The sequence below is a fragment of the Centruroides sculpturatus genome, unplaced genomic scaffold, assembly GCF_000671375.1.
Source record: "Centruroides sculpturatus isolate CEXI.00-Female unplaced genomic scaffold, Cexi_2.0 scaffold1538, whole genome shotgun sequence".
In the NCBI taxonomy this organism is placed as follows: Eukaryota; Metazoa; Arthropoda; class Arachnida; order Scorpiones; family Buthidae; genus Centruroides; species Centruroides sculpturatus.
In genome coordinates this window covers 150,971-163,140 of record NW_019385717.1, presented here as the reverse complement: position 1 = coordinate 163,140, position 12,170 = coordinate 150,971, and the positions used below count along the sequence as shown (strand labels likewise).

At 32.2% G+C, this 12,170-nt stretch overlaps 1 protein-coding gene across 1 annotated transcript; it reads left to right on the top strand.

The window, feature by feature from the left end:
* The first annotated feature begins 9,031 nt into the window (after positions 1-9,031).
* LOC111641496 lies at positions 9,032-11,829 on the top strand. The gene is made up of 2 exons (XM_023387669.1): positions 9,032-9,203; positions 9,295-11,829. Exon 2 carries the CDS (start codon positions 9,448-9,450, stop codon positions 10,993-10,995), a length of 1,548 nt encoding a protein of 515 aa, XP_023243437.1. The 5' UTR covers positions 9,032-9,203; positions 9,295-9,447; the 3' UTR covers positions 10,996-11,829.
* Positions 11,830-12,170: the final 341 nt, after the last annotated feature.

Below are 12,170 nucleotides of genomic sequence, written 5' to 3'. Positions count from 1 at the left end.
AGATATTTGAAAGTGCTTAAATTGAAAACAAAATTACAAAATATAAATACAACTAATTAAATAAATTTAGTTTATTTTGTAAATAACTAAGATTAATAAGTAATTAATAAGCTAATAATTGCACACAGTATTGTGATGCAAAGAAAAATGTTATGTTTACTGTTTTGATTTTACAAGTATCAACACACATTACTCAGGTTTTTTATCCATTAATTAAACAAGCTCCAAATGATAAGTTTTTCTTGTGAACTATGACTTAATTCACAATACTTTTGCCTGAAGTTTGTTAATGAATTTTGGTAATTTCTTGTCATTCTATACTCAGAAATATACTATCTATGAAATAATGGAGTAAAATCAGATTACCTAATTTGTATTATTTATGTGAAAAATAACATTTGTCATTTCTATGGTATTTATATTTCAAAATTGAGGCCTCTTATATGCATTTTATGTGTATGACTGACTAAACATATTTATCTTTTATCAAAATTATTCAGTTTAGGAAAATAATTTTAATTTCAAAAATTTTATTTTTTGTTCTTATGGAATATCTGTTAGTTTCTAAAATTAATTCTAGTTTTATATCCATATTCATAATTATTGCAATGCACCAAATTCAAGTATGCTGATATCTAAGATTAAAATTTAAAATTTAATTTTGAAACACAATAAACTTTATTGAAAATTGAAATATATGTACTTTATATGCAATCATAAAGCTAGAAAAAATTATTGTTAGATATAACAATAAATCCTTATTTTGATAAATCATAATCTTAATTTAAGTAAATATAAAATATAAAACATGGCTGATGATATTATATTTAATTATTTACATTTAATTGTATAAACAAATATAAAATTGCAACATTTAACAAAGATAAAATATTTTGCTTCTGTTATTCATCCATCGTTTGCTCCAGTTGACAGTCCACAATTTCACAAGCATGGAGGCGACCTTTCTTTTGAGGCTACTGTGGAGAATGTTGCAATTTTATATTTGTTTATACAATTGAGTATAAATAATTAAATCATTATCATGGATCATGGATGTTTATGGAATTTCAAATTTGACATTAGATGAATTCATTGCAGTAAATTAATAGACACATTCATCTTAAAATAATGATTCTCAACAGGGAATCATACTAATTACATGATTTCCATTTAACCACAAGATGCATTGAGAGTTTTAAGTGGGTCATTCAACTGAACATTTGTGGGGAGTGTGATATTAAAGGTACAGGCCAAAATTACACTAACATTTATAATTAAAGAAAATATTTAATACATTCCTCAAAACTACATACTTTTGTTTATTTCTTGACATAATTGCTGTAAATGTTGAGACATTTATTCCAGCATGACACTATTTTAAACATCCCTTCATGTACTGTTGCTTGTCAAGTTGCTTGAAATAGTCCAGAATGGTAACGTCCAATTCCTCCTGATCTGTAAAGCATTTTCCCACCAAAAATTTCTTTAACGGTCCAAATAAATTAAAATCTGGATGGGAGCTAAATTTGGACTATATTGAGGATGTTGCAGGACCTCCCAATTTCACTGTGCCAACCACAGTTTTGTTTGATTTGACATGTGGAGTATAGTCCAGATTTAGCCCCCTTGGATTTTCATTTATTCGGACCTCTAAAGAAGTTTTTGCAGGGAAACGCTTTGCGAATCAGGAGGAATTGGAAGATACTGTTCTGGACTACTACAAGCAACTTGACAAGCAACAGTATCATTTAGGATGTTCAAACTAGTGTCATGCTGGGATAAATGTCTCAATGTTTATGGAGTTTATGTTGAGAAATAAACAAAAGTGTGTAGTTTTTGTGGAATGTATTAAATATATTTTTTAATTATAAATAATATTTTAGAGAGACTTTCATAAAGTTTTGATAATTTCAGAAGCATTTTTTTGTTACTCTTGAAACTTAATTTTGAAGATAAAAATGGTCCTAAAAAAATAAAAATTGAAGAAGTTTATTAGAAATGTTGTATAAAATATTACAGTTTCTTATAAAATATTATTTTTTTTAGTAATAATAATCTTGTACAATTATAATCTTTCATTCAGAATTCCTCATTTTAAAGTACAGCAAGGAGTTGCATAACTTTACCGGCAAAAGAATTTAAAATTGCTTGTGGCTCCATCTGTTATGAGATTTTTTTAAATTAACAACTTTTTATATTATTAATTATTATAAATGGCCAAAAACTTAATTTTCGGATTAAAGTTCTATAAAACAAAATTGTAATCGAGTAAAATCTTCATTAAGTCTGACACTACGCGAGATAAGACAATGACACAACTCTTTCTCTCTCTCTCCACCACCAAAATTAAAAGTTAAAAATATGGTTCCTATAAAGTGTATATTTTTACATCTTCAGTTGTTCGAGAAATTCAAAACAATTCGAGGGTTTTTTTCTGTAAGTATGAATGTTAGCGTGTGTGTCTGGAGGTGGCACGATTGTGTTCCTCCTGTTTGAAACTTAATAACTCCCGTGCCTTTAGTCGAAAATTTCTGAAATTTTGCAGGAAGGTGTGGGTATTAGTGGCATTGATATTGTAAAATTTTGGTGGTTAAAGGTTAACGGGATGAAGAGATAGAGATGATTACGTGTCATAACTCGAATGGGGTCGGATTTAGTGAAGATTTTACTCGTTATCATTTACAATTTTTTTTCCTATCTTTATAAAACTCATCTATGACTTAAAATTTAGCTTTTGCCACTTTATAATAACTAATAATATAAATTTTTTACAATAAACTATCATGACAGTTGACGCCATACCACGTTTTGCTGGGACAGTTACAAAACTCGTTGCTGGAACTTTGGTGATATTTTCACGATACTTTTTGCATAAGAACAATGGTAATTTATTTTTAGGAAAGAATAAGTTGTAATTTATTTATTTATACAATAGTAAGTGGCAAATTTATCCAAGAACCATGTTAAAACAATTCATTGAAAGTAAATAAATGACTGAACAAAGTAGGACATTTTATTTACTTTGTCGAATTTCCAAATATACTCTTACAACCGACCTTCTTGGATCAATATTGAATTGTAGAATAATCATGCTATTGAGAAATTATACAATCTAATAACATAAATAAATATTTACTGTTTCTTAATGATTTATTAAATCAATTCTCTTACTTTAATTAACTATTTTTAAATTATTTATCGTCAGTAGCATGAATATATCTTTTTCTTAGACCCATTTTGAATAAAATCTGATATTAAAAAATACAGAAATGAGTTGCGTAACTTTTCCAGCAAAAACTTTANGTCTGTCCGTTCTATCACTACATCTGTGTGATCGATTTTCGCGGATTTCCATTCTTCCATTACTAATCGATTCTACATATAGACCGGAGTTATATAATGCTACAGCATACATAACTCCATTAGTGCAGTTTCAATAGTAAATTCTGTTTAAAAAAAAACAACCTAAAATGCTTAATTGGATATACTAAATTTCCATAGAGAGATTTCAAGAAGAGTATCATCAGCATCAAATATTTATCAATGTAATCTCTTGTTACAAGAATAAATAAATGTACAAGAATACAACAATTTAAAGGTAATTATAATTTAACTTAATAGTAAATATATTGTTAAAGCATATTACATGTATTTAAATTAAGTAGATTATTAAGTAATTATAGAAGACAGGCAATTAGATTACTGTAACACATGACAAGCCTATCAACCCGTAGCTCGTGACTCCTATAAACATTGTTTTACAGCTATTAAAGCCTTTAAAAACAATAAAATATATATATAAATAACCGAGAAAAGGTTGGGGAATGTGTTAAATAATTGTAAATAAAAAGTATTTCTGTAAAGTTTTAAAATTTTTAAATTAATAACTTCAAATTTTTTGATGCTTTCCTACTGAAATTGTGTAAACACATCTAATTTTACTGTGTTTACTCCATAATTTATTTGCAGAAAAAGATTAAATAACATTAAAATTTAATTCTTTCACTTGTGTAATGAAATAAAAACATAAATTGTCTAACTACTCTGTCATAAAATCAAGATTAATGTGTCATATAATTGAATTTATATAAGATAAATCACACAAAATATTTAATTATCCAATTTCAGACTCGTTTCTAGTTTAAAAGGCCCAAATTTTGTTAAGTTAACAAGAAAAATTCACTGAAAAAAAAATTCATAAACAATTACCGAAACTTTGAACCTCTTCAGACCATCTTGCAGGAGGCCTTTCATAACTAGTCCAACTAGCATGCCAAATATACCAGGCCCCATTAAGAGGCCTGGCATATCCCTAAGAAAGCCTGGAATATCCGGACTAAACATCTACGAGAATCCGGCATGGACACGATTCCAGATCCCTCAGAGCAGCGAACTTCATAGGGATTTCAGTTTATGCAGGTTTGGTGTATTCGGTTACACGTGGGAGATCTTCAAAATTGGGTGTTTGTAACACCTAAATAAGGGCAAAACTCGTCCTTATTTAGGTGTTACAAATGTGAAAAGAACACGGAAAACTCCACGTGGACAGNTGATTACTTCCTAGTGTTTTGATGGCTGACTTCTTAAGTAAATTGTACGGGAGTTTAGCCTTCTTTTTTATTATTTTTATAGTATAATTCAGTACAGTTTCTATAAATATACATCTAAAAATATATATTTAATACTTTCAGCTTAAGTTTTTATGAGTTTTTCTAAAAGGGGATGAAGAGAAACTCGTATTAAAGATGGTAGCTACGAATTGTATTAAACTACTAACCATATGACACAATAGAAGACTTAATTAAGATAATAATAAAAAAGGGGGGTTATATAGAAGGTTAACATCCGTTTAATACATAAATTAGTTGCGTGATTTCGAATTTGTCAGGCTATTCTGACCTTAGAGGATGTCCTCCTCTTCTCACGAGAGATGAGTCTTCGTGAGTATAAATAAAAATTTAATTTCAATTTAAATATCTTCGTCTATATATATTATATTATTTGATGTTTCTCACACGCAAGTTCGTAATGGCGCGGGTCAAAGGTCAGTAGGTTACGCACTCCTATCATCTCGTAGTTATTTAGAACGGGCTACACCCAAACAAACAGGAATTGCACAAGGTCATACATCAGAACTTCATACGCCATACCGTTTCTACTTGTTACATTCAGCGTAACTGTTACGTTAGAAAGTGTATCTCGACATTCGATCAGTCAATTGTCAAGGTAAGAATTTTGTTATCACTCCACCCTCTCTTCCTATATACTAGAATTTAAAGGAGGGAAGGAAAATATACCGGATGATAGAGAGAGAGATAACTCGATTTTACTCAGTCGTCGATCTAGGTAGAACCTCCTCATCTTACCTCATAATAATGTAAAATTAGAGTAACTTATTCATTATAACGTTCAGCATGAAGACACAATAGACCTATTGAGTTCTTAGTCCCATGACCATTCCCTCAATTTCGGGATCATTTCATTGTTTCGTTACCTTATTTTTAGTAAATATTATATACATTATTTTACAGATTTGTAACGCTGATTACAAAAAAAAAAACAGTAATAGTTTTCACCGGATAATATGGTCAAACGAATAGGTCATTGGATGAGGTTACTTTAAAGATAATTTACTCATTTTCTGATGACGAAATTTCGTTTATTTTTAATTCAAAAGTTCAGTTTCTTTATTTATTTATTAAATAAATAAATAAATAATAATAATAATTACTTGTTCTGCTTCTCATTGATGCTTAAAGAATTACTTACAAACAACAGGCTATTTTCCTGCATGGTGATTATATAGGCTATTCATTTTCTCTCTCCTAATTGAGGATTACTCAATGTGGTGTAAAGATTCACTAAGCAAACAAGACAAATTAATTTTATTCCTTTTTTTTCACTTATTTACGCTAATTTTTTTTATACAATTACGTTTTATACAGGTGACTTTTTATGTAATCGCGCGACACACCCGAATTTAAGCAATCTCCACCTTTCTCGAATAAAAAAAGAAAAGAAAGAAATTGCACATTCTTACTCATTGCGAAAGGCGAAAGATTAGTAAAATTTAATGCTTGACCCAACTAAGTATTGGCACAGCTCGTACATTGAATAATTAAGAGTTAAATTTACGCGAAAGACGAAAGGTATTGACCCGAACTATGGAATTTCGAGTTGTAAGTAAGAAAACTTGAGGAGTTTTTAAAGTTTTCTTTCTACAAATAATTTTTACGATCGGTAAATTTTATAAATGAGCTCTGAGGAAAAAAAACAAAATCTTATCGCTGATTTTCCACATCAAGCTTTGTCGCAGTGGCATCGCGTGACTCACGAAGAGCGCTTGATTACTCAAGCATAATCATCTCCGAATGTATTTTTTCCCCAAAAAATCGTTATTTTTACCATCTAGAACATTTTCGAGAGATCTAGTTAAGAGATGCGCCGTTTAAAATGGACAAAAAAATAAACAGATTACAACATATTGCATTACAGAAGAGTATTACGTTACAATGCAGAGCGATCCATTTCATGAAACTGTTCGTTTCTTCGCAGCGTGATCCATTTCATGAACTGTTCGTTTCTTAACGGACAAATTAAGCGTTTAAAAAAATGGCTTTTACTTCTTTATTTCGAAAGGATTCTACTTCGATTTAACGTATACTTTCTACCGGAGGAGGATGTAAGCTGTATCTTTAAGGGGGGAAGAAGAATCCAGAATGCGTGACGATACAAACAAACTCATTAAATACTTGGCATTTTTACTGTACTTAGCTAGTTTAAAAAATAATTCACACTCGGTTCAATATCGAAAATTACTATACACTTAAAAGAGTTGTTGTTAGGTGGCATTAAAAATGACTTCCTTCTTAAAGAAACGAGGCGCATCCAAGCGAAAATGAAACAATAATTTCATAATTTTCACTTAGAATAATTATAATATTTGTTAGAATAATTCGTCTATACTTAAATTAGAAAAATGTAGACGTGTAGACACAAGGATGATTATTCTTCTTTACACTTAATTATAGAGCCGAACTTTATGACTTCGATTTGGGTGTTTATCCGTGTGTGTGTGCAACCGAAAGCCGAATAAATAATTATGTATATTAATTACCCACTTTCGAATTATTATTAAATCATGGCCAGGTGTTGTATAATACAGTTTACAGTTTTTTTTTTTTATTGATACAGGAATAAGAACTGGTTGTGTCATTGCACGGGTTAATAACATCCTGGATCTGATGCCACAGAAGAGGTGGCTTTACTTCTTTCTTTTTTAAATCTCTTATTAATTATTTTCAACTTTAAACTTTTTTTTTATTCTGGCATACATACTATAAATGATTAACTTTTCGATATATTAAATAAACAGCTGTCTTGGCTATTATCCGTGATTTATTTTCCCGTTAGTACAGTCATTTTTATCGTTCTATCTACCTCGTGAACTGAAAGGAAATTAAGTTTTAAGTGGGTTTCTACGGCTTTCTTAGCAATAATTCTGTAATAAATATCTATTTTTAAGTAGGTTCATTAACTATTTATAAAGTTAAATCTGTCAGGAGTCGTAAAAGTGTAAGTCGAGTCGCGTAGTTAAAGAGCTATTTTTAGTAAAGTTTAAACAGGATTTATACTATTAAATTATGTTTAAAATATGAATCGAATATAAATGTAGTTAGATATATAACAAAGTTATTTATTGCTAGAGGAAAAGGGGGCAAAAAAAGCTCTGTCATCGAAGTGATAAATAGAATGCTGTAAAACTACCTTTCCTCTTTATGCAAACATTTCAATTATTTTGATTGTGTCGAGATATATCTAATTAAATTTACTAACATTATTTTTTTTGGCATACGAGTCAAATGTATTTTGTAATATTTAAAATTTCCTACCCACGAATGCTTAGAATGGAGGGGTATAAAATCACGACGAAACAACACGAAGAATGTGTGACTTTGCGCCCTTTATCTTCGTTCTGTTTCGTCTACATAATAAGTAATATATCGAATATTTATTCTTATTTGCATTAAAATAGTTATGCACGAATTGACGTCACCCTTGACCTGCTCGAGTGATTATCTTAAATCCATCACACCTGATGCATGCATCGAAATGTGCAAAATCGTATCGCTTATATAACTAATGCTGGTAGCATTCTTCAAATAAGTAACGTGGATAGGATAATGGGGAAGAAGAAAAAAACAAATTTTTATTGGAATTTTGCATTAGAAAGTTCCCACCGGGAGAAAAATAAAAAAAAAATGATGATTATAAAGGAGTCCTTTGCTAGGGTCCTCTATAGTTGTAATGTCAAGGTCGTTGCAAGGATAGAAGTATTAAAGGAGGATCCATTGTCATCCAAATTATCTTTCAGCGCCCGAAGGAAAGAGGAAATCGTTTCTTTACCATCTAGCTTCCTCGTCGGCAATTATTTTCTCGCTTTTTTTCGTTACTGTCTCACTTCATCTAATCTAACTCCATTCTTTCGATTCTTTATACTTTTTATCCCCATTTTATCATCCGTAGGAATCCATTAAGAATGATTATTAATCATTATTAAAAAATCTTTCCCGGAATGGCCTTCATGGGAGGTTTTTCTTCTTCTCATTGAACTATTTTAACGTCTCGCACGAAAACAAGATAGATTTCTTCAGATGCCGTGTATAAAAACTGTATTCTAACAGAACCCATAAATCACATTACAATTTTATATAAAAATCTTTCCGACTTACACGACGAGGATGGTTGAATTAACAAAAGAAGCAAAACTAATTTGCAGGAAATTCTATTCTGTTACACCTAGCCCTATTGTAAGAGAGTCGGGGTCAGGGATCTTATTATGCTCTCTGTTAACTCTACCAGTACGTCATGGGCTAACGATAATATTAAATACTGCGCAATCGCGTATCTGCCTTCGATGATTACAAAGCTATTAGTCTACTTCACAAAACTTTACTTATCGCCATTCGCTGACGGACGGGTTCACGTTCGACTGTTACCAACCATAACGCGTATACGTGAGGCCCGAAGGCTCTTATCCTACACAATAGGCCTACTTCTGTCCACGTCCTACATTTGTAGTTTGTTTCTCGCTGAACTTGGCCGTACGAGCTTGGGTCGGTCGTTGAATTTGGCTTCGTTCCCACACGCACAGGTTCTATCCAATTATGCTGGATATTCGTCGGATAGTTTTAATGGCACAAGTGAGTTTATGTAGAAGAGATCATCGGAAGTTTTTATTGCAAATGGTGATAGGTATGCAAATTTATTTATTATTTTTGTTTTTTTGTGTAGGTGTAACGAGCCTGTCACATCGTATAACGAGAAGGGATCGGATTGGAAGCCTGAGGCCAGCCAGTGGAATGCGAACGGAGAAACCGGTTTGCAGTCGCCCTCGCCCGTTGCTTGTGTATGTACTGTGCTGTGCTGTGCGAGGTATGATGTGCCATGGCTTTCCGCAGTGGAAAACGCAAAGATATTAAGAAGCAATCTTACTACGTTTGGTTCCTAGGAGCTAAAGAAAGTAAAGGATTACGAGGAGAAGAATACATCCGTCCCGTTTTAAAATGTTTAATAGACAAAGAGAGGGAGTCGGAACCTATGAAAGTGACGCTACAAGTCAGCAACAAGGGCTTAAAAATCATACAAAACGTTGCCAGGAAGACAAAAGGAAAGACTGAACAGATTAAGCACTTCATACCACACCACGCAATCACGTGTGTTCGACAGGAATCGGCACCCAACGACGATATCGTATGTACTATTTTACTTATCTACAATCCATTAACGAAATGCCCGGTTCACGTACACGCTTATCGATGCGATTCCGTAGAGACTGCAGCCACTCTTCGTAGTCAGTTACAGATTTTGGTGGAGAGACCGGAAAATCAGAAAAAATTCCGCGAGATCGAGAATCGCCTGTCTGCTAAAGGCTTGCTACCGTCGCGAAGGCTCAATTCTGACGGGTTGAGTACCAGAACGGATGGTTCCGACCAAACTGAGGATTCCGCAGAATCCGAGAGAGATGTGCCGATTAGGAAAGATATTACTAGCCTTTACGACTCGTTGGCTGCCGAATTAAGAGAGAGATTGAAAAATAGAGATAGTTGCCCCATCCTGCTTCCTCCCAAGGACTACGATACGGTTACTAGAAGGCAAGGAAAGTTAAGCGGAATCGAATTAAGAAAGAGCACTAATATTCATCTAGTAGGATCTAATATTAAAAAACAAGATGTCGATTCTAGTGGTAAATCGACAGGTAAATCTAGTGGTAAATCTAGTGGCATAGGCTCGGACGAAGCTCTGAGTTCTGCTATACAGGAAGTAACTTCGCACGCCGAATTCGAAGAGAAAGAATTAGACCCGGATACGAGCTCCGACGACGAAGATTGGCCGGAAGCCGAAACTCTTCCGGAAGAAGACGAAATGATTCATTTCGAATGGAGGAGAGTGCCACCCGCAGTGCACGTTAAACCTAAATCCACTTCTCCTAATCAACACCTTCACTCTCATCCTAGATCTAGTTATTCATCTAAGGATCGAGTTTCGAGGACCCATTATAGTGAGCATTATACGAGGCACAAAGATGACTATCACAAAGCACCGGTTGTAAATCGTGATGCGCGTAACCATAAATACAATAGTGAAGTGTGTAGGCGATCGGCGAGTCCTCCCAGAGTACCACGACCGTATTCTTATTCGGCGGAAAGAGATTCTCAAAGCTCTAAAGGATCTATTCTATCCAATTCGGTGCCTTATCCGGAAAAAGACTTCCGACAACCTCACAGATCCTCTTCTAATCGCAAATCTCCATCTCCCATCAGGAGAGGGATATCACCCAATTATTCAGGACGTTATAGGTCTCAAGATATAGAAAGGCATACCTCGAGTGATGAACGAAGAAAACAATCGCATTATCAACCAGAAAACCGTGAGTATAGATATAGCTATGTAGAACCGAATTATAGACGTGTACCGTTAGATTCTCAGTATTAAGACCGAAATTTGTATATATAGATATATAAAAAAACAAAACATTCTTTTGTTAACGGTCAGTATAATACTGAAATTTATAAAGAAAAAAAATAACGAAATGTATTCAAAAATTTGTATATATCTGTGTTAAAATAAGGCTTGTATGTAGCAGCACACACAGATAAAATTCGAGAAGAAGAATTGAATAAATAAATAAATAAATAAATGCTGCCAGGCAAAATTCAAAATTAGAAAAGATATATTAAAAAGTTTATCTATGTTACCTTTCGAAATATTAAATAAATAAAAAAAAATTAGTTCAGGTACACTAAAAAATCTCTGTCCTAATTCTTTATTATATTCCACCTTTAGGGAAGATTCAAGTTCCTCGTTCTGTCTTCCCTATTCAGTTTAAATACGTGAAAGAAATAATAAGAAAAAGTTCTTAAACCTTGGGAATCTACGCTAATAATCAGTCAGATAATTTCCTTTTTTTTTTTTTAATAATAATTACCATAAATTAAATATTAGTCTTGTAACCAGTCTACTTATTATAATTGGGATGCAAGACTTAACCGGTAATAAGGTAATTTAATTATTTCCAAGTTTGTAAATGACAAAGACTAACTTGTGTGTGTTGTTTATATAAAGGTTCTTTTGTAATTAAAACATCCTGATATCATAAGTTGTGTTTTGTTGTTATTCAATCGAAGGAAACAGTTTCAGAATATAGAATTCACGCTCTGATTAAAAAAAGAAATCTACTATCTCGAGATGGTTAAAACCATAATAAAAGGAACTAGTCATCGATGTGGCATAGTTAATTATTACTCTTTTTTATATTATTATTATTAATAATAACTCATAAGTTTAATATATATATAATACTTTTATTCGTGCTTATAGGACCTAAAAAAAACCTACCACTTAAACCACCAACGTACCAATTCGTGACAAGAAATGCCGGTATTTTCAAGCATTCTCCGGTCTGAGCCAATGATAACGACCTCAACAGACTTGCACAACAAGTTTTACCTGTTTGCTCCTTTTACGTGTGTTCTTTCGTTTATAAACTAACTCATCGATATGTTTTATTTAAGAAAATAACACTAGAATATGTAAAAAATTTAATATAAAAAATAATAATGGGCAGCGACTTATTCACATCCCATTTTAATTTTTAACAGATAATTTAA

Coding starts and splice junctions, on each gene's coding strand:
- LOC111641496 (XM_023387669.1), top strand. CDS start 9,448: ATGGCTTTCCGCAGTGGAAAACGCAAAGATATTAAGAAGCAATCTTAC.